Genomic DNA, 24870 nt, shown 5'->3' with positions numbered 1-24870 from the left:
AGAGCTCAGCACCCACCCAGGAAAGGACCTGAGAGGAGTGGCTTCCTTCGAGGAAGTCCCAGCCCACCCAAGCAAGCGTACAGGCCTCGTGCTCAGAGGACAGTTGGGTAACCTTGTGGTTTCCTCTCTAGGGATGTGGGCGTCGCACTCTCTCGAGTGCATAACTCAGGCCGCTGGGAAGCGACAGACTTGTTTGCTCAGCAGCCCGTTCCAAGCCGGTGCCACCACTGACGGCTCTTCCATCTATTGCGTGATGGAAGCTGGAACAGCGTACCCATCCGTTTTTGTTGTGGATGCACCATCGCAAAGAGACGGGCCCTTCGTGCCCCCTGTGCCGAGGAGCCAGAAGAAAGGGCAGCGTGCCCAAGTGCTCCTGTGGATCCTGGTGCTGCTGATGCTGACCGCCGTAGTCGTCCAAGGCTATTTCCTGATCTCCTTCCGCAAGGAACTGGACAAAGCTACAGTGACACAGGTCCTATCCTCTATAGTTCACCAAGGGCCAGGGGGAATGAGAAAAAGGCTGTGGATGTGGAATGGATAGTGAGGAAGAATAGAAGCCAGGGAGAGAAAAGAAAGCCGGGCAAGTTCTCCTACATCAGTGGAGAGACATGGCTTTGTCTTTGGCTAGGATATTGTTCTCAAACTTGGAAAAGTTACTTTTTGGACCACAATATTTAAAATACCCCAGCAAAACTCAGCCACTGGCCATGCTGGGTTGGAGGCTTCTGAGAACTGTGGTCAAAAGAAGTAACTTTTCCAACAATTAGTTGAGATTGGTCGTATGTACTTTTATGGCACAGTATATATTGGTGTGACTACTTTATTTTTGCTTTGCACTGTTGGTGTGCTATGTGTGTCTGTGTAGGTATGTGTGAGAAAGAGAGAAGAACGTGCACTTAGAAGTCGGTAGTGGTTTCGTTTCAGAGAAGTGTGCTAAACTCAGCACTGGTGTCCACATTTTATAGTTTATTGGGAATATGCACCAGCCAGGCTGTTGGCGAACTGAGCCACCAAGAAGCCTGGCACATAGATAATAAGCAAGTAAACCATGCCAGACTTGGAAATGATAAATAAAAATAAATGTGTGCCTTCAAGTCAGTTCTGACTTATGGCACCCCCTTTCAGGGTTTTCGAGGTAGAGCATATGTTGTTTGCCTGTCCCTTCTTCTGGGAGCATCTTGCGGTGGTGCAGCTTGCCCAAGACTGCACAAGTTGGCTCTACTTTAAAGAGGCACAGTGGGGAAGCTGAATTCCGAACATCTGGCTCTGCAGCCATATATCTAACTCACTGAGCTATCCAGCCAGCCAGCTTTGAAAGATAGGATGGGGAGAATCCCAGCTCTATGACAAAGCTGCTGGTGAAAGTACATGAGCAATAAAAATATATGATGATATCTTCTGCCTCCAGGATTTGGTAGCAGGGGTGATGGCTGGAATGGTGGGGTGTAGGCAGGTGGGATGTGCAAAACTATGAGGAAATATTCTCTCATGCTGCATGTGCTCCTCCTGGGTGCCTTGTGTCACAAACCTCAGGGACCTTTTGATGGTCTAAGTGAATGCAGCTGGTCAATCCCACCAACATCTGGAGTTGTGCTTAGTAGCAGCTTCATGTGTTTGCAAATGAAAGTATGACAGATCACACAGCTGGCCCATTTATTCAAATGCTTGTCTTGCTGCCACAGATATCACGTGTCAGAAATGAGTAGCGGGTTAAAAAAACAACAACAGGTTATCAGTGTAGCTGATTGTGAGATTTCTTTCTGCTTGATGAACACCTAGATGTAACTCCGAAATGGACATAGCACTCCCTTCAATGCTAATTCCTGGTACAATTTTGATAGAACCCATTTTCTGAGACCGGGACAGCAGCAAAAGTGTATATTACCAGGAAGAGCCAGGGAAGATTTTGCCAATGGAAATGTAAGAGGTTGCCCCACCCCGCTGCCCTGCTGAGAAAATACTTGGAGCAGAGTGCTGGTCCTAAGCAATGAGTGAGCAAAGTGATCTTCACCTGCATTTCCAAGCACTTAAGTGTTCAAGGTAGAGTCCACTGAGAAGATATCCTGTGTTTTATTGGGTGCTGTTAAGTCACTTCAAATTTATGGTGACCCCAATAAGGTTTTCAAGGGAGGTAAGATATTGAAGGTATGATTTTATCATTGCCATCCCCCAATAAGTTTCCGTGCCTAAGGCTTTGATCACATGGATATATCGCTTGTGGTGTGGTCCAGTGCAAGCTTATATGATGTGCAGGCAATAGTGCTCCAACCTGTACCTAAGATAGATTTTTTTTGGTCCACCAGTAGAGTTACTACTTTTTGAGTTGGGTTGGAGTGATTCCTTGATGGACGGAAGGGTCACTTTAAGGGAGATCACTCCTGGCAAAGTGACTCTTTCCAGTGTGATCATATGCGCAACTTCCTTGCATCTGATTGCACTCTGAGTGGGCATTGGGACCCAGTCTTCTCAGCCCTAGTTTAACACTCCATCTACTATATCACTGAACTAGTCATATTGAAAAGAATGGGAGTTTTGCAAGACCACAAGGATTTCCCCCCTTTTTTGATATGTAAAACTGGAACAAAAAATCTGCATGCATATTGTAAATTGTATCTATTTAATGGCCACTAGATACTAGAAATGACGTTCCGTGTCTAGTCACGCTGGCCACGTGACCATGGGAACTGTCTATAGACAAAGCGCTGGCTGTACGGCTTGGAGACGGGGATGAGCACCGCACCCTAGAGTTGGACACGATTGTACTAAAATGTCAAGGGGAACCTTTACCTTTACCTTAGGTACTAGAACAAAGGTTTTCAAAGCACAAGGAGACAGATTTTAATGGAACTTTCTAAGATGCACATCAGTTTAACAAAGCCCAAATTATTTTGGCATCAGTTGAGTTTCTAATGATAACTGGCAATATACCTCCTTTCAGTTGCTTATTCTTGTCCATTTGAAATCTAAAGGCTACCTAAACCATTCTGAAATCTGACACAGAAAGCAGAAGGAAATTTACAGGCAAATTGTGATATGACGTTACTGGAGTGTCTCCTTTGCTGGTTGTAGACATCTTGGGAAGCTAAGAGGTCAGTGAGAACCCCACAAATACGTCACAAAAGTAAATATTTTTACTTACAGATAGTATCTCTGGAAGAATGAAGCATGTCAAAAACATGACTTGGAGATGAGGTTAGATGTTTTTACCGATAAATTGATTTTTGGGTTTTCTTCATTTAGGAAGCAGTTGAAGCATCTTATGAGAAATTTGCACAAGGTAAGTTTCTCTTAGGCTTTCCATTAACTTTCATGAGAAATGAACCAACTATTAGCACTGCTGGCTCACTGGTTTTCTTTCTGCAATTATCTGGGAATGGGATTAAAACAATGGTTCATAACCTTTGTTACTCGGATGTTTTTGAACTGCAACTCCCAGAAACCCCAGCCAGCACAGTTGGTGGTGAAGGCTTCTGGGAGTTGCAGTCCAAAACTCCTGAGTAACCCAAGATTAAGAACCAGTGGATTAAAACAGTTCTCCCATAATATTTTATTTCTAGTAATATTATTAATAATAATACTAATGTCTGGGGTTACGCTGACTAGCAAATGGCCTTCTCGTGGCAAAAGTCTGTTTTGATTTACTCAGCAGTAGCTTCCATTAGGAAAAGATTCACTGAATGCTTTTACTTTGTTTATTTGATCATTTCCTTGACTGGCACGTTTGCTAGATTAGTGATGTCCCTTCTCAAGTTTTGCTCCTCATGGGTTCTGCCTTGGAGATTCTTTCTGTTGTGCTCTCTCTCTCTCTCTGTTTTTGTTTTTTGTTTCTGTCTGTGTGAGAATGAAGTTTATTGTGATTTTCCTCAATTAGCTGAAGGCAGTATATATAGGTGTCTTCCTCCTTACTTCCTCCTCACAACTACCCTGTGAGACAGGACACTCTGACAGTGGCCCAAATTCTGTTGCTTAGTCTAGTAAATCCTACTAAAGTAGACCCATTAAATCAATGGGATTTGGTGAGTCAACTCCTCCATAAGTTCCACTGATTCACATAGACCTACTTTAACTGTAACCTACTCTTGCTGTTAAGTAGTTACTTTTCTGTAACTTACTTTCCAGGATAGTAAGTAACTTACTTTTAGCATAATGTTGAAACTTATTATGCTAAATTAGGCCCATTTTAATCAATGAAACTTCTGGAGTAATTTACTACATCCTCATTGATTCAGTGAGCCTACTTTAGTACCATTTACTATACTAAGTAACAGGGTATTGGGCAATATGTGACAAATTCCAAAGCAGGCCAGTGATCTTCATGGCTGAGAAGAGATTTGAATCTAGGCCATCCACATCCTCGTTCAGCACTCTATCCTCTAGACCAGTGGTCCCCAACATTTTCTAAACCACAGACCAGTTGGGGGGCAGTGTTTGTGGGGGGGCATCCATGCGTGCATCCATGGGGGGGCAGGGCACCCCTGTGTGGATGGGCAGGGGCACCCATGGACGGAGGGGTTGGCAGGGCACCTGTGCATGCATATGGAGATGTGTGCATGCATGGGGGGTGTATGTGTATGGGGGGGAGATCGGTCTCCGGTGCCTGGTCCTGCTAGAGCCACAGCCTGGTATTGGGCCACAGACCGGGGGTTGGGGACCCTGGTTCTAGACCATTCTGGTTCTCCATAATACTATTTTGAAAAAGAGAGAAAGAGAGAGAGAGATAAAATATTAAAACAATATGAATTACGTATGTGTTGGATTTACAAAAACGACTACAGATTTCTTATCAGTTAAGTCTTCCTCAATCTGTGAGTTGAATGATGTATTACCAGCAATAAGTCATTACAAGCTGAACGTTGGTAGCGTTCCAGAGATGTGATTTCCCCCAGACCTCCATGACTAAACAATCTCATTTGCAGCGGAAGCCTGGGCTTACCTCCTGATGAGCCATCACAAAAGGAAAAAAAGAGAGCTAAATTTTGAGGCGTTAGATAGTCTAAACGACAAGGGACCCATTGGTGGACGGTAGGGATGGGTACTCATGGGACCCAGTGTCAAGTTGGACTTAAGCCACACCGATGAATCAACTTGGACTCAAAGGCTTCCCCCCCCCCAATGACTCGGACTCAACCTGCGACTCGGAACTCATCTGCCCACCCCTTTTTTCCAGGGAGGAGGGTGGACTTGGGGCTTCAGAGTCAGGACTTGGCACCAAAGATTCAGACTCAGATTTGGGACTTGGACCCACAGACTAGCCAACATCCCTGGTGGGTGGTGATCTTTCCATGCCCTAAGGAATTGCCTATTTTCTTAATGTCAGGAATCACTATCCCTGGAGTTGTTTGCCATGCTGCATAAGTGCAGCCTACAACACAGCCCCCTGCCTTGCTTTGAGCCCCACACTCCTGTAGCGAGATTTGTAACTGCAGTAGCCTCCTCGCTTGCTCTCAAAGCATGATATTTCATTAAAACAAGGCACACGCAGAGCATACACCTTGTTTTCAAGTCAGGTTGGAGACTTGGACACTTCCTAGAAGTTTGATTCAGGTTAAAAACAACCTTTGTTCTCTCTGCCCCCTTTGTCTTAAAGGGCGGGTATAGATTTCTTTACTATTATTGTCACTACTGTGGACTTAGCAAATTTGGTGGCACAGATATGGCAATACCTCTTGGTAGGTTTGCAGGGGGTCTAGTATAGTCTGCCATCTTGGTAACTGCTCTAGGTTTTTATTCTTGAAGATTGTCAAAAGAGTAGTCTAGTTTTAAATGCTCCAACAAACTGAGGATCTGATTTATACTCGATGGAAAACATACTTCAAAAGACTGAGTTAAGTCCTAGATATATCTTCTTACATTTGATGTATTTTCTGGCAGGGCTCTTCTGTTTAAACTAGCAACATTAATTTAGCAGTGGGTGAAGGTTTTCTCAGTGCTTAGACAGTGCTTAGACACAAAAGAAGATGCTTCACATGTTGAATGTCTCGCTGATGATCAGCAGTTCATGATGATCTCTGCAGCGCCGGCAGAAGGCAGAATGAGGTGGTTGCCCCATTCATCCAATGTTCAGGGTCACAACAGTGGCAGCCTCTCTCCATAGCCATTCTCTCTCATGATTTTTTTAAAAAAGGAATTTTTCCAAGTTTTCTATTCCAGATGGGGCGGAAAGCTCTTCCCTTATTCTCCTGGCTCTTTCATGTTTATTACAGATGAGCATGGGGCTTCCTGAGATTCCTATCTACATTATGCTATCATGGGGTAGTGTAGGCACACATGCACTTACTTTTTAAGAAAGCTGCTGCTTTTAGGTTTGACAACCAGCATCTGCTCTTGGCAGCAGTAACAGCAGTTAACAGTGGCTTCTTCACCTGGCCCTTATCCCGGGGAGCCTGGCGCTCCAGATGGACAGTGAGGTCACTGGGAAGTGCTCAAAGATGGCGTGAGATGGCTGCTTCAGCTTTGGGAATGGGTGGGGCAGGAAAGAGAGGGATGAAGGACAGAGGGATGAATGGCTTTAAAAGACATATAAAAAAAGGGATCCCCCACTCTGCCCTCCAACTAAGGAACTCCATGCCTTGAGATGAGGGGAGGAGACCAAATAAAAGGGCAGAGTCATGAATTCTGTCCCTGTTTGAACAAAGACCAGCCTTGTGTCCTGTCCCTATGTCATGTGAATGGTAAGAAACATCATGGTATCTTTAGTAAGTCATGAGATAGATTCTAGAACAATATTTTTTCAATCTGGAACTGTGGTTAGCACACTTTCTGTGCATTGTTGCCATTTCCAACTGGGATAGTCCTAGCACTGGAGCGGCAATCAAGTGACCTCACAGAGAGGTAGGCATCCCAGATCACACACATCCAAGCAAGGATCACAGTTACACATTCATTGCATTGCATGGTTGTGCCTTGCATCGTGTCTTGAAGTGGGCACCATGTAAGTGTGTGGGGTAAAGCACTGGATGACTAATGATGACATGCTGAGAGCAAATCAGCCCTCATAAGATACAGATGTGGGGAAGTTACTTTGAAGATGAATGAATATAATGGCATGCTGAAGCCACATTGTGGCCTAAATTGTTTCTGCGAAAAAGTGTCGCAATGATGTCCTGGGAGAGCAAATTGACATTCTGCAGGGCAATTCTAAAAATGGGAGCAGCACAAAAAAAAATATGCAACTTTGATACTGGAGTTTGGGTCAGCACCAAATTTGGCACTGATGCAGCAGCCAGTCAGCTCTTGCTCTCTGATATATTTGGGAAGGTTTGGGCAAAGGGTTCTTGAGTGACGACATTTTAAATGTAATTTTTATTTCCCCCCCCCCCCCATGCAGAAACAAGCAACTCTTAAATATCCCCATACTGTATTTGAAACAGACCCAAAAAATTGAAAATTCCAATCTTGCTTATCTTGAAAGAGAATAGTTGGCTCCATCTACTCTTTTTTAGCTTGAACAAATATTTAGAAGTTCTCACGTTTAAGCTGTGAAATTACTAGTTTTTGTTTTGTAGCTATGGATGGTTTTACTCAACATTCGTAAAGCTTTAGTGCCTATATCTTGTCATAGTTTCAGCTACTCAGTTCATCTTGTCACTATACAATTGTTTGATAATTAAGAAAAAAATCATAAGATGTATTGTGCCATCAAGTCATTTCTTCTCTGTGATGATTATATGTGTTAATGACCTCCAAAATGTCCTGTCATTAACAGTTCCACTCAAATGCTGCAAACTAATAACTCCTATTAGGATGTTCTCTCTTCCTAGCAATATTATCTTGTCCAGGAGGTTCTCCTCAGAGCTAGCAAACTAACAGCTGTGGCTTCTTTTATTGAGATAATCTGTTTCATCTCTTCTGGCTGCCCCTCCCGTTCCCTCAGCAATATTGCCTTTTCCAGTCAGTTTTGTATTCTCATTATATGGGCATGGCAGGGTAGCTTCAGTTTACTCATTTTTGTTCCTTTGAGAGTTTATTCATTTGATTGAGCATCCATTTTCTGCCTTTCTGGCTGTCTGTGTGCCCCTAACACTTTCTCCTAACAACACATTTCAAATGAATCAATTTTTGACCCTGTCTTTCTTCCACATTGTACGGATGATTTTGACCTTGGTTTCCACTGAGAATCTTTGCTAACTCCAAGCTGCCCCCCTTTATTTAAATATCAAAAGCCAAGAGGGATATCATTTGGAAAACATGCACACAACAAGTTTGTAGACCTTTTGGTCTGATACAGCTTTCTTCCTCGGGTTTTCTACTCCAAGGAAAGGGTTTTGAAGCTGAAATATAGCCTTCTAGCATGCATTCTGTGGAGCAGGCATGGCAATATTAGTTTACCTGAGAGGTTAAAGGGTGTGTATGTTTCTCTGTTGCATTTCTTGCACATACACTTTTGCCTCATCATTTCACTAAGTCCAAAACAGCCTTTCAAAATATTTTGACACAGAATGACTACAGCCACATCCCACCGGTTCTTGCTTCTGTCTTCTTGCCGCATCCATAGCACAGATCATGCGCTCATCCTCTGGGATATTCTAGAACTAGGTAATTCCGCATGAAGGATGTCTCTGTTGGAATCTGTGTGTAGTATACATAAACTTCCATTTTAGGTCAGGTGTGACAAAGGGGACAGGGAGGCTACTAACCCTGTCAGCAGATGAAACAAGGGAGAGATTAACCTCCAGCTCCCCTATAGAGATGGAAGAGTGTCTGATCAAAACTGGTTCTTTTGAAAGACCATGGTCCCAAACACTTGAAAGCCAGATAATAGGCGAATTGCCCAGTTGCATCTCTATCTGGACATCAGGCCCCTAACAACATTGGTTCATACACTGGTGGTCTCAATACTTGTCTACTGTAATGCACTCTACATGGGGCTTCCCTTGAGATTGATATGGAAGCTTCAAGAAGTCCAGAAGGCAGTAGCCAGATTGATTGTGGAGTGAGGGAATGTATTCATATCACCCCAACTGTGGTCTGTCTGCATTGGTTACCAGTTTGCTTCCATGTCAGGTTCAAGGTTTTGGTTGTAACATATAAAGCTCTAAATGGTTTAGGACCTTGCTACTTGTCTGAATATTTGCTGCCAGGTTTGACTGCCATCTGACCTTGTCCTCACAGACCTCACACTTGCCAGTGTTAACCTCGAGAGGCCTAGAAAACATCAACTCGAAGCCAGGCCTCCACAGCTGTGGCACCCTCCTTATGCAATGTGATGCCCCAGGAGTTACATCAGGCACCTTCCCTTCATTCCTTTAAAAATCATTTCAAAGAGCTTTTTAGAGAAACCTTTGGGGAGGTTCACCTCAATTAATTGTAATAGAGCAGGAAGGAGGAGGGATGGACATCATAACATTTATTCTGCCGTATCTTCCAACGAGAGAGTTAGCTTGGGGAAAGAGGAGCTATGGGGGGAGGAGAAGATGAATGGAGGACAAAATGTAGGAAAGGATGGATGGCGAAAGTGAAGGAGGGAGAGCCACTAGCAGAGGCTTGTGTGACAGAGGTAGAGGAGATGAAGTTTGTGTCTCTGGAAGATTGGGAGTGGGTGGCGAAGGAAGATCCATGGCCAGGGGAGTTGGTCCAGTTGCAAGTATCCAAGGAGGAAGCCAAAAGGCAAAGGGGACATCAACCCTCTCCCAAAATCTCATTTTCAGGGGAGAAGGAAAGACAAGAATGCAGAAGGAGAGAAAGGGCTCAGAGGGCAAGAGGAGTCCCTCAGTCTATGGGAAGTCCACAGATCCCACCCCAGGAAAGTGGCAAAGCGACCCTTCACTCCAAGAAAGAGAAGGGGAAATGGAGAAAGAAGAGTGAGGAGGAGCAGGGTTGGAAATGTGCCAAACATCCCTGCTGCCGTACACCTTGTTCGGTAGTGAGTACTGTACAAGTGGATATTCTCTAGACCAACTTGACTACTGCCATTGGTGTTCTCAACATTCAGGCTGCCCTTTGCTATGTAAACCTTGACATCATTTTTCCTGATGGCAATGTGGACATGATATTGTGCAGCAATATCTGGCCAATTCCTGGCATTTTAATCATGGGTGTAGTGTAGTGGATATAGAAGAATAACCCATATTCATAAAATTCTCTCTCTCTCTCTCTCTCTCTCTCTCTCTCTCTCTCTCTCTCTGTGTGTGTGTGTGTGTGTGTGTTTGTGTGTGTGTGTGTGTAAAATGAGTTTTATAGATACTGTACATAACTTAGTATGGTAAAAGAAGTGCACTGCAATCCACAAAAGCTTACAGTGAAATACTGTGAATCTGTTAATCTAATGGGTGCACAATCATCATCACCACCACCATCATCATCTTATAATTACAGAGTTGAAGGGAACCTATAGATCATCAAGTCCAGCCGCTGTCAAGGAAGCACAGTGAGGAATCGAATGCCTAAACTCTAGCTCCAGAGCCAGATAGCTAAACCACCAAGCTATCCAATAGTTCTATCCATAAGAATTTTTTCTTTGTTTTTCTATTTTTGACACATGAGGAGAAGATAGTTTCTCAATCTGCTGGATTTCTGAGTTAAGAAAGAGTCAAGGAATAATTCTCTGTGACAGCATGAGATCTTGATCTGGCCATGGCAATGACACTTGCACATAAACCCACTCTCCATTTCTCATTACCTCAGCCTGTCCTTCCGTTTGTTTCATGTTGATTCAGTCCTTCCATGGTGTCAGAGAGTATTGCACAATCCATTTGTGGAACTAATTACAATAGCCTAATTTTATATTTAAAAAACTTATATAGTAAGTTCTAGGGGATGTGTGTGTGTGTTTGTGTGTTTGTGTGTGTGTGTGTGAGAGAGAGAGAGAGAGAGAGAGCCAGCACATCTGTGTACATCAAGATACACACTCACAAGTGCATAAAAGTGAGAAATGAAAACTGAAATCAGGAAATGTCAAAGTGCTATCCACAATAATAGTTGAAACCACAGCACACAATAAATCCCAAATGCAATGAAAGCAATAAATCATTATATCTCATTCATTGTATAACCACACAGGCATTTCTCTGACATGAAGCAAGAGCTTCCTCTAGGGACAAATTGTGCATTCCCTCCATTAAGAATGAAAAATTAGATGTGGCACATACAACTCTTTCAGGAAACAAACGTCACTTGTGGAATTTTAATATAAGTATTTTTGCCACCATGAGTGCTTTCAGAATCCAATTTTGTTGATCCTTTGTTAGACCCCATATAGTGGGAATATAATTTAAAAGAATATGAATATCATGAAATATCAGGGATTTCCCCAAAACTACATTAATACAGTGGTGCCTCGAATAACGAGTGCACCGTTTAACGACAAATCCGCATAGCAATCTATTTTTTGGGATCGCTAATGCGATCGCATTGCGATGTTTTTAGAACAGCTGATCGGCGGTTCCAAAATGGCCGCCGGGTGCCCAAAATGGCCGCCGCAAGTGTTTTCGCGCCGATTCCTCGCTTACCGAGGCGGCGAAAATGGCGGCGCAATGGAGGATCTCCGCATAGCAGTGAGTTTGGGCCCCATAGGAATGCATTAAACAAAGTTTAATGCGTTCCTATGGGTTTTTTAGTTCCGTTTAGCGACGATTCCGGATAGCGATGATTAATCCGGAACGGATTATCATTGCTATCCGGGGCACCACTGTACAAGTAAGAACTTCTACCCAAAATAGGTGTATTACTGGACATGTCCAAACCATATGTATTTAGGATGTGTTTCTACTATTGCATCTCCAACATCTATCAGAATGTATTAATTTCTTCCTAAATAGCCGTTGTGGGGTCCAATATGTTCTAAATATTATTATTTTTTGTTGGATTAATCTCAATTTCAAATCCAGGGAAACATCTTTTATAGATTCTAGTAAAGTTTTTCATTGCTTAGCTTGTATTTTACTTTCCAATTCCCTGTTCCATATTTCTTCAAATTTTTGAATATCTATTTTATAAAAGTCTATTAAGTATTTATACACTGTAGTTATTGGTTTGGGTTTCTCATTAGATACAATAATTGCCTCTAACAGTCTGGGAGATTCTGAGGCACTCATTGCAGATGGGCCAAAAGGTTTTGGAATTGAAGATATTGCCATTGCGTAGTTGCAGATAGTTCATATTTAGAATGTAGTATAGAAAAAGATAGAAATTCATCATCTGTACTTACTAACTGGTCTAAGGTGTATATACCACGTTCTGCCCACTTTTTTCACAAAAAGGGCTTTTTCTCATTTCTTATTATTGGATTTCCCCATAGAGTAGTTTTTTCATGGGCATATGGTTCGAATTGTAGTTGGCGAGCTAATATTCTCCATGTTACCCTAGTAGCTAAAACAGAAAGAGGTACTGTATATTTCCTTTTCTCAAAGTGTACAGTATTTAGAACCCAGAGCAAACCATCTATATAGGGGTGTTAAATAAGCCATTTCTAGAATCACCCAAGATGGAGTATCCATAGTAATAGAGGTTTGCCAGCAGTTTACTTGAACTAAAAGATATGATTTATGATAGGCACTGATATCTGGGAGAGTAAATCCACTTTCTGATATTGGCAACTGCATTTTTTAAACTGAGATATGAGGTGGAGAATTATTCCAAATAAACTTTTGAAATATTCTATTAATTTTTTAAATAAACTTGAGGAATATACAATGGAATAGCACGTATCGCATATATTATGTGTGGCAATATATTCACCTTGAATGTGTTAACCTTACCCCAGATACTAAATTTAAGTAATGCCCATCTTTCTAGGTCATTAGAAATATCAGTGATCAATTTACTGAAGTTCACTTTAATCATCTGAGAAATATTCCTTTGGAATTAAAATACCTAAATATGTTAATACCTCTGGACACTGACAGAAATGCCAATTTTTGTACAATGCCAATTCTTTTTTTTTTTAATATATTTTTTTATTTATTTATAACTATAACAAAAAAATCATATACATAAAACATATACACTTACAACACAATAACAGTGTTCCCCACCACCATATACGGGACCTCTTGCCATATTCTTCTTTTTCTTCTTCTTCTCATTCTTCTTCTTCTATTGTCCTCCTCTCCAGAACTGCATAGATTCTTGATTTGGAGCTCTCCCTTTTCCCCTTATTAACACATATTCCAAAAATTTGCCCCATATTACATAAAAATTATTCTTTTTCAACTCTCCTTTCTTCATCTTTAAATTACAAGTTAATTTATCATTTAATGCTATATTCCATATTTCTTTATACCATTCTTCAATTTGTAATTCAGTCTTTAATTTCCACTGTCTAGCAATAATCAATCTAGCTGCTGTTATTAAATTAGTTATCAATTCTTTAATCATTTTGTCATATTCCACATTCTCATATATTGATAACAAAGCAATCTCAGCCTTACATTCTATATCTTTTCCACAGATACAACTTAATTCTTTAAAAATTTGTCTCCAGAAACTTTGTACCTTTGTATGTGCCAACTTCTTTCTCACATTTCCAGCAGACATTCGGATGACTGGTGTTGATTTTGTTTAATTTTACTGGTGTTAAATACCATCTTAAACTAAGTTTAAAAAAATTTTCCTTTATTCTTACTGACATCAATCTTAAAATCCTCATTTTCCATATCCTCCTCCATTCTTCTTCATTTATTCTTTTCCCAATATCTTGTTCCCACACCAATTTCAATCCTTCTTTCTCACTTTCTTCTTCCTCTAAATTAAGAAGTGAATAAATTTTACTCACTGTACCTTTTACTGAGTCAGTCATCTGAATGTCCTCATATGAGAATAAAAATTGCTCAAATTTTGTGTGTTCTCTACCTTTATTATATTTATTTGCCCATTCCTTAGTCCATCTTTCCAGTTGTACATAGTTCAACCATGAAATAGTCTTGTTTTGAAATACTTGTTTCATTTGATCTATCGATCTCATTTTATACAGCCAATCTTTCAGTCTAATCACTTTTTCTTCTTTAAATAAATCCATATACACCTTCATATTGGTAGGAAAATCTTCTATTTCTGTCACTAATCTAAATGGAGAGTATGATGAACATAAATTCTTTTTATACTTATACCATATATTTAACAGTGTCTTTAAAAAGGGATTATTAACTTGACTTATTTTGTCTTTCTTACCTTTAGCAAATAAATATTTTTCTATTTTTCCTTGTAATTCTGATGATTCCATTTCCCACCAAATTAACCTTTCCGGATTATATATAATTTCACCAATAAACCTCAGTTGGTTAGCTAAATAATAGTTTCTTATATTTGGTAAACCTATACCACCTTTTTTTGTTGTTTTATACCAATACTTTTTATTTATTCTAGATTTCTTCCCTCCATTACAATATTTGTTAACTATTCCTTGCCAATATTTCAACTCATCCTCTGTTAACTGCATTGGTAACATTCTGAATAGAAAATTAATTTTTGGTAAAATTTTCATTTTTACCAATGCAATCTTTCCAAACCAAGATAATTTGAACTTATCATATTCTTGTAGTTTCTTATTAATTACTTCCTTTAGTTTGTTATAATTATAATCCTTTATCTTTTGAATATTTTTCGCTAAATCTATTCCTAAGTATTTAATTGTTTTACATATTTTAAAATCATGTTTTTCAGTAAACTTTTCTTGTTCTATTCTACTATAATTAAACAACATTAAGTCAGATTTTTGCCAGTTTATGTTTAATCCGGTTATTTTTCCAAATTTTTCTAAGTGTGTTTTAATTTTATCTATACATTCTAACAGGTTTTTCACTGTCAATAAGGAATCATCCGCAAATAAATTAATCTTTGTCTTCTTTTCTCCTATACCTTCAATTAAATCATCGTTCCTAATTACATTTGCCAACATTTCAATAACCAGGCAAAACAGAACTGGAGAGAGAGGACAACCTTGCCTAGTACCTCGGCCAAGAGCTATTTGGTCTGTCATCCCATCATTAACTATTGCTACAGAGGTATTCTCTAAATATAATTGATCTATTATCCCCCTAAACTTTTTTCCAAAACCCCAACCCTTTAACAAAGTCTTTAACGTTGGCCATTCCACACAATCAAATGCTTTAAATATATCTAATGATAAAATGCCAGCCTTCAGTTTATTTTTTTCTATATTGTGTATAGTATTCAAGACCCTCCTTGTTAAGTTTTCCATTTGCCTACCTTTCAAGAAACCATTCTGATCCTCTTTGATATATTTTATAATAAATTTATTAATTCTATTTGCAAGTATTGCTGTAAATATCTTTGCATCCTGATTTAGTAAAGAAATAGGCCTATATGAACTTGGGTCTGTTAGATCTTTATTAGGTTTTGGGATAAGAGTTATCAATGAATGTTTCCATGAATCTGGTATCCTCTCTCCTTCCAAGATTTCATTATAAAGCATTTTTAATTTAGGGATCAATATTGATTTAAAGGTTTTATAGTATTCCGAACCTAATCCATCAAAACCTGGGGTTTTACCATATTTTAGTTTATTAATTATCTCTATAATCTCTTCCTCTTTTATTTCTTTATCTAAGTCTTTTTTATCGTTCTCTGATATTTCACTCTTAACATTTTCTTTAATATAAGTTTCTATATCTTCTTTTGATGCACTATTACTTTTATATAAATTTTGATAAAAATCTTGTATAATCTTTAATTTTTCTTTCATTAAACTGCAGTTTTTTCCTGTTTTATCTTTAATCACACCAATGTTGTTTTTTGTTCTTTTGGTATGAACCATTCTAGCTAAAAGTTTTGAATTTTTATTACTATGTTCAAAAAAATTCCTTTTAGTGTATATCAAGTCCCTCTGTACTTTTTCTAATTCTAAGCTTTCCAATTCCTTTCTTTTAGCTTGTATCTCTAATAATTTTTTATTGTCTCTATCTATAAAATATTTAGTTTCTAAATCCTTTAATGATTCTTCAATCCTTTTTACATTTCCTTCTCTCAATCTTTTTAATCTACAAGATTCTCTTATAGCAATTCCTCTCATAACAGCTTTCATGGTGTCCCATAACACGCCTATTTTATTCCCACCCGCTTCATTAAATGACCATATTTCCAACCATTCTTTCTTGACTTTGTCTATCACCTCTGTATGTTGAAGAATATTGGAGTCTATCCTCCATCTCCTAGCTTCTCTATAATCTTTCTTCACTTTTATTTCCATCACCATCAATGCATGGTCTGTTATCTTTATCACGTTAATATTTGTGTCTACTACTTTTGAAATTAAATTTTGTGATATAAACATAAAATCTATTCTAGAGTAACTTTTATGTACCGCAGAATAATATGTAAACCTCCTTTCATCTCCCTTCAATTCTCTCCATATATCTTTCAGATCGGTAGTATTTATTATCTTACTTAGGGGGGTATCCCTTTTATGCAATTCATCTTTTTTATGTGTAGATTTATCTTTCAACTTATCTAAGACCATGTTGAAATCTCCTGCCATAATCACATATCCTTTCCTAACTTTTTCCATTTCTTTAATGACATGTTTGTAAAATTCTCCTTGGTTCATATTCGGTGCATACACATTTACTAATGTGTATTCTTCTTCCCCCATTTGTCCTTGGATTATCAAATATCTGCCATTACTATCTTTTATTACTTCTTTTACTACAAATTCACAATGTTTAGATATTAATATTGCTACCCCTCTAGATTTGGATGTCCCAAAGCCAATTCTTTATTATTACCCACTGGCATTAACTCTGATTTTGCCCAATTAATTGTATATCCTGAGATTTTGCCAAAAAGCTCAATTATTTTCATTAATTCTGGTATAGATAATTCTGGTTTGCTAATACATAATAATAAATCATCTGATATAAAGCTAACTTAAACTCAACTTGCTCATGGACAAAGCCATCTATCATTCTATTCTGTTTAATGGCACATGCGAGTGGTTCCAAACATATATCAAATAACAAGGGAGACAGGGGGCAACCCTATCTTGTACCCCTCTGCAAATAAAAAAGATTCAGAAAGAAGTCCATTTACTCTTGTGACTTAGGACAAATATATAAGATTTAAATCCATTTTATAAATTCTGGTGGAAATCCAAGCTTTCCTAGGATTGTTAATATAAATTGTCAAGATATATTATCAAATGCTTTTTCAGCATCCAAAGAAACAAGTGCAGCTAGATCAGATCTTTTACTATTAAGGGCTACCAAATTTGTTACTAATCGCAAATGATTTGCTCCCAGTCTATGTTGAATAAATCCCACTTGATCTGGATATGTTACAGTTGAAATTACAGCCTGGACTATGTTAGCCAAAACTGCAGATAATATTTGAGCATCTGTGTTCATTAAGGAGATTGGCCTGTAATTTCCACAATCTGTACGGTCTTTACCAGGTTTAGGTATAACAGATATATATGCATCATACATAGAAGTTGGCAAACTGTCCAGTTCAAAGGCTTTTTGGTACACAGAGAGAAGTCTAGGAGCCAAAAAAATCTACATATGTCTTATAACATTCTATAGAAAAACCATCAGGCCCTGGTGCTTTTCCATTTTTCATGTTCAGAATTATCCTTTTAATCTCTTCTATTTCTAATGGTCTTGAGAGAGTCTCTTTCTCTTCTGTATTTAGCTGTGGAAGAACAACTTGTGAAAAAAATAATTCAGTTTCATCACCTCTAGGGTCTATATATTTTTAATATAATTTAGTATAGTATTTTTGAATTCTAAGCTTATTTCTCAAGGTGTTTTATATAATATATTTTGACCCCTTTTATCAAGGGAACATACAGTGTTTCCCCAAAAATAAGACAATAAGAAAATTATTTTTGCTCCAAAAACACATTAAAGCTTTTTTTCAGGGGATTTTTTCCCTCTGTACAACAATCTACATTTATTCAAATACAACCATGTCTTCGTCTTCTGTTTAATGCACAAAGGTGGAAGGTGAGGTTTCACTTAACTGGGGCTTATTTTGGGGGGTAGGACTTATATTACAAGCATCCTGAAAAAACTTACTAGGGCTTATTTTCAGGTTACTTCTTATTTTCAGGGAAACAGGGTAATTCTGATTTTTTTGTGTAAGTGAGATGCCAAAATTTTACCTGCTTTCTCCCCACTTTCCCAGTATCTCTAGTGTATACATTTCAATGCAAATTCAGCTTTAGCAAGATGTAAATTGTTCAAATCATATTTAGCTCATTGTAGCCTTTAATAAATGTCTGGAGAATGGAATATAGTGAACTAACTTAACACAAACACCCTTTTCCAACAACACAAGAGGCGACTCTACACATGGAAATCACCAGATGGGCAACATTGAAATCAGATTGACTATATTCTCTGCAGCCAAAGATGGAGAAGCTCTATACAGTCAGCAAAAACAAGACCTGGAGCTGATTGTGGCTCTGATCATCAGCTTCTCATAGCAAAATTCAAGCTTAAACTGAAGAGAGTAGGAAAAACCACTGGGCCACTCAGGTATAATCTAAACCAAAATCCCTTACGAATACACAGTAGAAGTGAAGAACAGATTTAAGGAACTAGATTTGGTGGACAGAGTGCCTGAAGAACTTTGGATAGAGGCTCGTAACATTGTACAGGAGGCAGCAACAAAAACCATCCCAAAGAAAAGGAAATGCAAGAAAGCAAAGTGGCTGTCCAACGAGGCCTTACAAATAGCAGAAAAGAGAAGGGAAACAAAATGCAGGGGAGATAGGGAAAGTTACAGAAAACTGAATGCAGACTTCCAAAGAATAGCAAGGAGAGACAAGAGGGCCTTCTTAAATGAACAATGCAAAGAAATAGAGGAAAATAACAGAAAAGGAAAAACCAGAGATCTGTTCAGGAAAATTGGAGATATTAGAGAAAAATTTTGTGCAAAGATGGACATGATAAAAGACAAAAACGGAAGGGACCTCACAGAAGCAGAAGACATCAAGAAGAGGTGGCAAGAATACACAGAGAAATTATATCAGAAAGATTTGGATATCTCAGACAACCCAGACAATATAGTTGCTGACCTAGAGCCAGACATCCTGGAGAGTGAGGTCAAGTGGGCCTTAGAAAGCCTGGCTAACAACAAGGCCAGTGGAGGTGATGCCATTCCAGTTGAACTATTTAAAATCTTAAAGGATGATGCTGTTAAGGTGCTACATTCAATATGCCAACAAATTTGGAAAACTCAACAGTGGCTAGAGGACTGGAAAAGATCAGTCTACATCACAATACCAAAGAAGGGCAGTGCCAAAGAATGCTCCAACTACCGGACAATTGCACTCATCTCACACGCCAGCAAGGTTATGCTCAAAATCCTCCAAGGTAGGCTTCAGCAGTATGTGGACCGAGAACTCCCAGAAGTACAAGCGGGATTCCGAAGGGGCAGAGGAACTCGAGACCAAATTGCCAACATGCGCTGGATTATGGAGAAAGCCAGAGATTTCCAGAAAAACATCTACTTCTGCTTCATTGACTATGCAAAAGCCTTTGACTGTGTGGACCACAGCAAACTATGGCAAGTCCTAAAAGAAATGGGTGTGCCTGACCACCTTATCCATCTCCTGAGAAACCTATATGTGGGACAGGAAGCAACAGTTAGAACTGGATATGGCACAACGGATTGGTTCAAAATTGGGAAAGGAGTACGACCAGGCTGTATATTGTCACCCTGCTTATTTAACTAACTTATATGCGGAATAAATCATGTGGAAGGCTGGACTGGAGGAATCCCAAGCTGGAATTAAGATTGCAGGAAGAAATATCAACAACCTCCGATATGCAGATGATACCACTCTGATGGCGGAAAGTGAGGAGGAACTAAAGAACCTTGTAATGAGGGTGAAAGACGAGAGTGCAAAAAACGGTCTGAAACTCAACATCAAAAAAACTAAGATCATGGCCACTGGTCCCATCACCTCCTGGGAAATAGAAGGGGAAGATATGGAGGCAGTGACAGATTTTACTTTCTTGGGCTCCATGATCACTGCAGATGGAGACAGCAGCCCCGAAATTAAAAGACGCCTGCTTCTTGGGAGGAAAACAATGACAAACCTTGACAGCATCTTAAAAAGCAGAGACATCACCTTGCCAACAAAAGTCCGAATAGTCAAAGCTATGGTTTTTCCTGTAGTGGTGTATGGAAGTGAGAGCTGGACCATAAAGAAAGCTGACCACCGAAGAATTGATGCCTTTGAATTGTGGTGCTGGAGGAGACTCTTGAGAGTTCCATGGACTGCAAAGAGAACAAACCTATCAATTCTAAAGGAAATCAACCCCGAGTGCTCATTGGAAGGACAGATCCTGAAGCTGAGGCTCCAGTACTTTGGCCATCTCATGAGAAGAGAAGACTCCTTGGAAAAGACTTTGATGTTGGGAAAGTGTGAAGGCAAGAGGAGAAGGGGATGACCGAGGATGAGATGGTTGGACAGTGTCATCGAAGCAACCAACATGAATTTGACACAACTCCAGGAGGCGGTGGAAGATAGGAGGGCCTGGCGTGTTCTGGTCCATGGGGTCACGAAGAGTCGGACACGACTAAACGACTGAACAAACAAACAACTTAACAGAGACTTCACTGTTTCCAGTTTTTCTTTCTGTTTAATTCTATTTCGCTTCTTACATGAAGCATATGCTTCTGTACCTGGCATCAGGAGAGGTGCCATCTTCTCTTTTGCCTAAACCAACCACAAATTTTGGACTTGCCCAGCTATAAAAGGTTGTCCCAGGCAACATGCATAGGCCTGAATATAAAACCTAGAGTATTGTTCTTTTATTGCAAACCTGAATCTAAATCTTACAAGACCATGGCTTGTTTTAATTTAGCAATTCAGTTCTTTGATCTAGCACAGTGCTTAGGAGGCTCCAAGTGTCCTTTGACTGCAACTCCCAGAAGCACTAACTACCATAGCCGTGGGCCTAGGCTTCGGGGACCTGCAGTCTAAGACTCTCCAGGCCTCCAAGATTAAGAACCTTTGGTCTGAGGGCTCCTCACATTCTTCTGTTTATAGGCAACAACACACATGGCTCTGGGATTTGGGGGGGGGGGGCTGTTGGACACCAAGGTATCCCTTGGTCCTCTCGCAAGTGAAGTGGTCAGGGCCAGGTTAGCACCTCACACTTTCTCTCGCTACAGGCTCCAGAGAGTGCATGTAGATATCTGTCTTTTGTTATTGATTTCATAAATGGGTCCTGTCCTATTGGTGGGTGATCTGTAGAGTTAACCCTAGTGAGTTAACCCTAAAGTGGCAACACAGAGCACCTGTAGGAGGTGATCTGGCTGACCCAGGAGGGCAGAGGAGGGGACTGAGTGGTGGCAGCTGCCTCCAAAGTTTGTCATGGCCTTTCTGCAGTGGCTGAACTCTCAGAGCCTTGAAAACTTTTCATTCTGTGGATTCCAACAAATGTCAACAACCAACCAGCCTCCTTCTCCAGCACGGAGGAGGAGGCTAGTTGGTTGTTGACATTTGGGGTAGCAAATGAAAAGGTGTAGGAAATGTCAGTGTGGAAATGGAAACCTGTTTTCTCTTCAGAGAAAACTGACCACAGGAAAACCAAACTGCTTGAGGGGGACTGGAAGAAATAAGTAGAATTGTTTTAGTGGTTTTAATCTCTTTATCTTTCTTTTAACTTTCAAAAACATTTTTGATCTGTGATAGATGAGATAGGCTTCTGTGACCTGCTTAAATTTGGAAGACTGATTTGGTTTCTTTTGCATTACTTGATCTATTCTGATATGATTTTAACAGTAAGAAATGTGTTTACCAGAAACTTTTTTTTAAAGATACCACTCACAAAGGACTTTGAGGTTGACAGAAAACTGAATTAAGCACTTAATACTATATTTCGACCCCCCTCTTTTCCTTATTCCACATAGGTACAGCATATGCCCTTTTAGTGGTGACCTGCCATTCAAAGAGGCCACGTTGCACTTGCTGCCCTGGCTTACAGGACGGAGAACAAAGGCACAGCCAGCAGCCCTCAATTCTTTTCTCCTTTGTTTTCACAGGCCACAGTCCTCCCACTGGAAAGCCAGCTGCTCACCTAACACTAGGTAGGAAAACTTCCTAACTCAGACAAATTTCTTTCCTTCTCCAAGAGGCTGAGTGAAGTCGGGTGATGCATAATTGGTTGAATGGAGGGGAATGGCGTGTCATGGCTTCAAACAGCAGAGTTTGCAGTCAAGTTTGTAGCCCACGCTCAAGCCTCTGCAGTAGCAAATGAATCCTCCTCATGGAGGATCTAGCAACAGGGAATGAAAATGGCTGAACTTTGCATGGTATCTATAGTTAGAATCTAGCTGGCTCACAACCTGGAAAGGTACCTCCTGGCATGAAACTGAGCTGCCCTACTGACTGTCCTAGCAGTGCCATGACTGTGTAAGCCAGTAACTATCACTTTGGCTTCCCAAGAGCTCTGTTGCTACCATTTGCTGATCCCAGCCATTCTCCCCAGTTATGTCCTTTACCATTCTGGTTCTGACTGCACTTCCTCCGCAAATTTCAGCCCTTTTCATGTATTCATCCTTGCTAGCCATTTGTTAACAGGCAGCCCTTCTGGATGACAGGCAAGTAACTGCAGAGCCCTTTCCCACAAAACCAATACCGAGTATTTGCCATCTTACCTTTCTAAAACCACCATGGCAAATGTTAATGACTGGCACTGCATTTTGAGAAAGAAACATTGTCATTCAGATGTGATGCCACGGCCGCTGGGTGCTGCTGGAATTGTGTGAGTGGAAATCCCAGTCTGGAGTGCAGGATTCCAAATAGCAGTATCTGGAACTGGAAATCCAGATTAAAAATACCACGACTTCCAGGTATTGCTGGGTCTCATCAGAACACTGAAGTGATGAACCTGAGCTGAGTCTGTACCCCTTTCAGTTTACTAGGCTCACATGAGGAAATGTCCCTCTGTACTGGAAATGTAAGCAAAGGGACATCAGTGCCCTTATTTTGAAGGGCAGCCTGTTGCTTCACTGTAAAGATTACACTGCCCAGGATTTACACACACATTTCCACTGGCTTACACTTCCTCTACCAGACTCGACAGCTGTCTTTTGCGTCAGTCCCCTATGCACTCAAAAAAACATCCTAGTGATGGTTGTGTACCTGTCTGGAGCACATTTTGAGGACACCGGAGGGCTGCAGCAGAAGCGAGAGGACAAGGAAATCATAATTCCCCTGGTGTTGCAGACCACAGTATGCCGTTAGCGTTTGCAAACATTTGTGGAACTCTTGGCCTACAGTCAATGCACGTTTTTAAATGTACTTATACAATATGTTATGTATCTGTAAAACAAAATAAAGGGAACTTGGTCTTAGTAATGATAACATCAGAAATCCAGTGCTTAATTACTCATTATCAGTGAACTGTGTAGGTTCCTTGTTTAATCATTCAACGAAACTGAAAATCTTTTGGAAGGAAGGAAGGAAGGAAGGAATGCACGCACTGCTCTCCCTTTTCTTCCCAGAGCCAGGTGGTTCCACTCAGGCAGGAGGAAATATGTGTCTCCTATTCAAAACCTCTGTGTCAAAGTCAACCTCTTCAGAATAGATTCCATTCTGTTCCATTTGTGTGAATAGAAGTACAGTGGTGCCTTGCTTGACGAGGATAATTCGTTCCATTGAAATTGCTGTTAAGCGAAATCCTCATCAAGTGAAATGAAAAGGCCTATTGAAATGCATTGAAACCGGTTCAATGCGTTCCAATGGGCTAAATACCTCAGCGTCCAGCGAAGACGCACTGCTCTCCCATTTTCGGTGCCTGTAAAGCGAGGAATCCGTCCTGAAAACACAGCGGGGAGCCATTTTGCACAGCGGGCGGCCAATTTAGAGCCACTGATCAGCTGTTTCAAAATTGTCATTTAGTGAAAAATCGATTCCCGAAGCAGGGAACCGATCATCGTTAAGCGAATTTTTACCATTAAAACATCATTTTTACCATTAAAACTTCATCATCAAGCGGTTTCATCATTTAATAAGGTAATCGTTAAGCAAAGCACCACTGTATATGGTTGTTTACCACTCCTTACCCATTGAGGAAGAATGCTCAGCGTTCAGATTATTGTGTTTTCTAGGTTCTTCTGTCAACATGGCTATGAATAGAGGCCTGCTGTGGGAGTATAAAGATGGTTCCGCCTTTCTACAGGACATGGGCTATAAGGACGGCTCCTTGATCTGTAACAAGTCTGGACTCTACTATATCTACTCCAAGCTCTATTTGGGTTATCCAAGTTGCCCAACCACGAACCCCTTGCTCACCCACAGCATTTGCAAGAGGACTTCTAACTATCCAAAGGAGATAGTACTGCTGACAAACAACATCCTCTCCTGCAACTGGGATAGCCATAGAGACTGGAGACACAACAGCTTTCTTGCTGGGATAGTGCAGCTAGAAGAGAACGAGGAAGTTTTTGTGAAGGTGTCCCAGAGCCAGTTGGTGCGGGTCAAAGATGACTCAAAATCCTATTTCGGTGCTTTCATGATCTGAATGACATTGGAGCTGAGAGCAGAGGATGGTTTCAGTGGGAAAATGAGAACCCCTTCTTCTGTTATGGTGGGCCCCAACTTTGCTTTGACAGCTTGATCCTTCATAAATGTTACGAAGGAGAATGGCAAGAAGATGGTCTGCCTTGCTGAGAGGGAAAAGCCTAATTCACACTTTCGTGGGGAGAGGTGGTGTTTGCTGTGTGATTAGATAAGCACAGACTGACCAGAATGAAATGACTATTAAAACAAAGACAAAAAAACGATAGCCACAAGATAATGGCTTCATGAAAGGGGAAGGGACTGTTTTATGATGCGCACTTTTTCTGTCTTCTTGAAGAACTACCTAAGCACTTGAAATGGCTTGGCTCCCTTTGTTGCGCATACAATAAAATAAAAGCAAACCCAGTGCTTAATTATCATCGGCAATGTCCAAT

General features: G+C 40.3%; 1 protein-coding gene across 1 annotated transcript; it reads left to right on the top strand.

Annotated features, from left to right (window-relative positions):
- The first annotated feature begins 10 nt into the window (after window positions 1–10).
- TNFSF14 (TNF superfamily member 14) lies at window positions 11–24676 on the top strand. The gene is made up of 4 exons (XM_020813768.3): window positions 11–472; window positions 3241–3277; window positions 21955–21999; window positions 24025–24676. Exons 1-4 carry the CDS (start codon window positions 134–136, stop codon window positions 24435–24437), a joined length of 834 nt encoding a protein of 277 aa, XP_020669427.3. The 5' UTR covers window positions 11–133; the 3' UTR covers window positions 24438–24676.
- Window positions 24677–24870: the final 194 nt, after the last annotated feature.

The sequence above is a fragment of the Pogona vitticeps genome, chromosome 2, assembly GCF_051106095.1.
Source record: "Pogona vitticeps strain Pit_001003342236 chromosome 2, PviZW2.1, whole genome shotgun sequence".
Classification (NCBI taxonomy): domain Eukaryota; kingdom Metazoa; phylum Chordata; class Lepidosauria; order Squamata; family Agamidae; genus Pogona; species Pogona vitticeps.
Note: the sequence above shows the minus strand (reverse complement) of the source record. Positions and strands in the feature narration are given on the sequence as shown.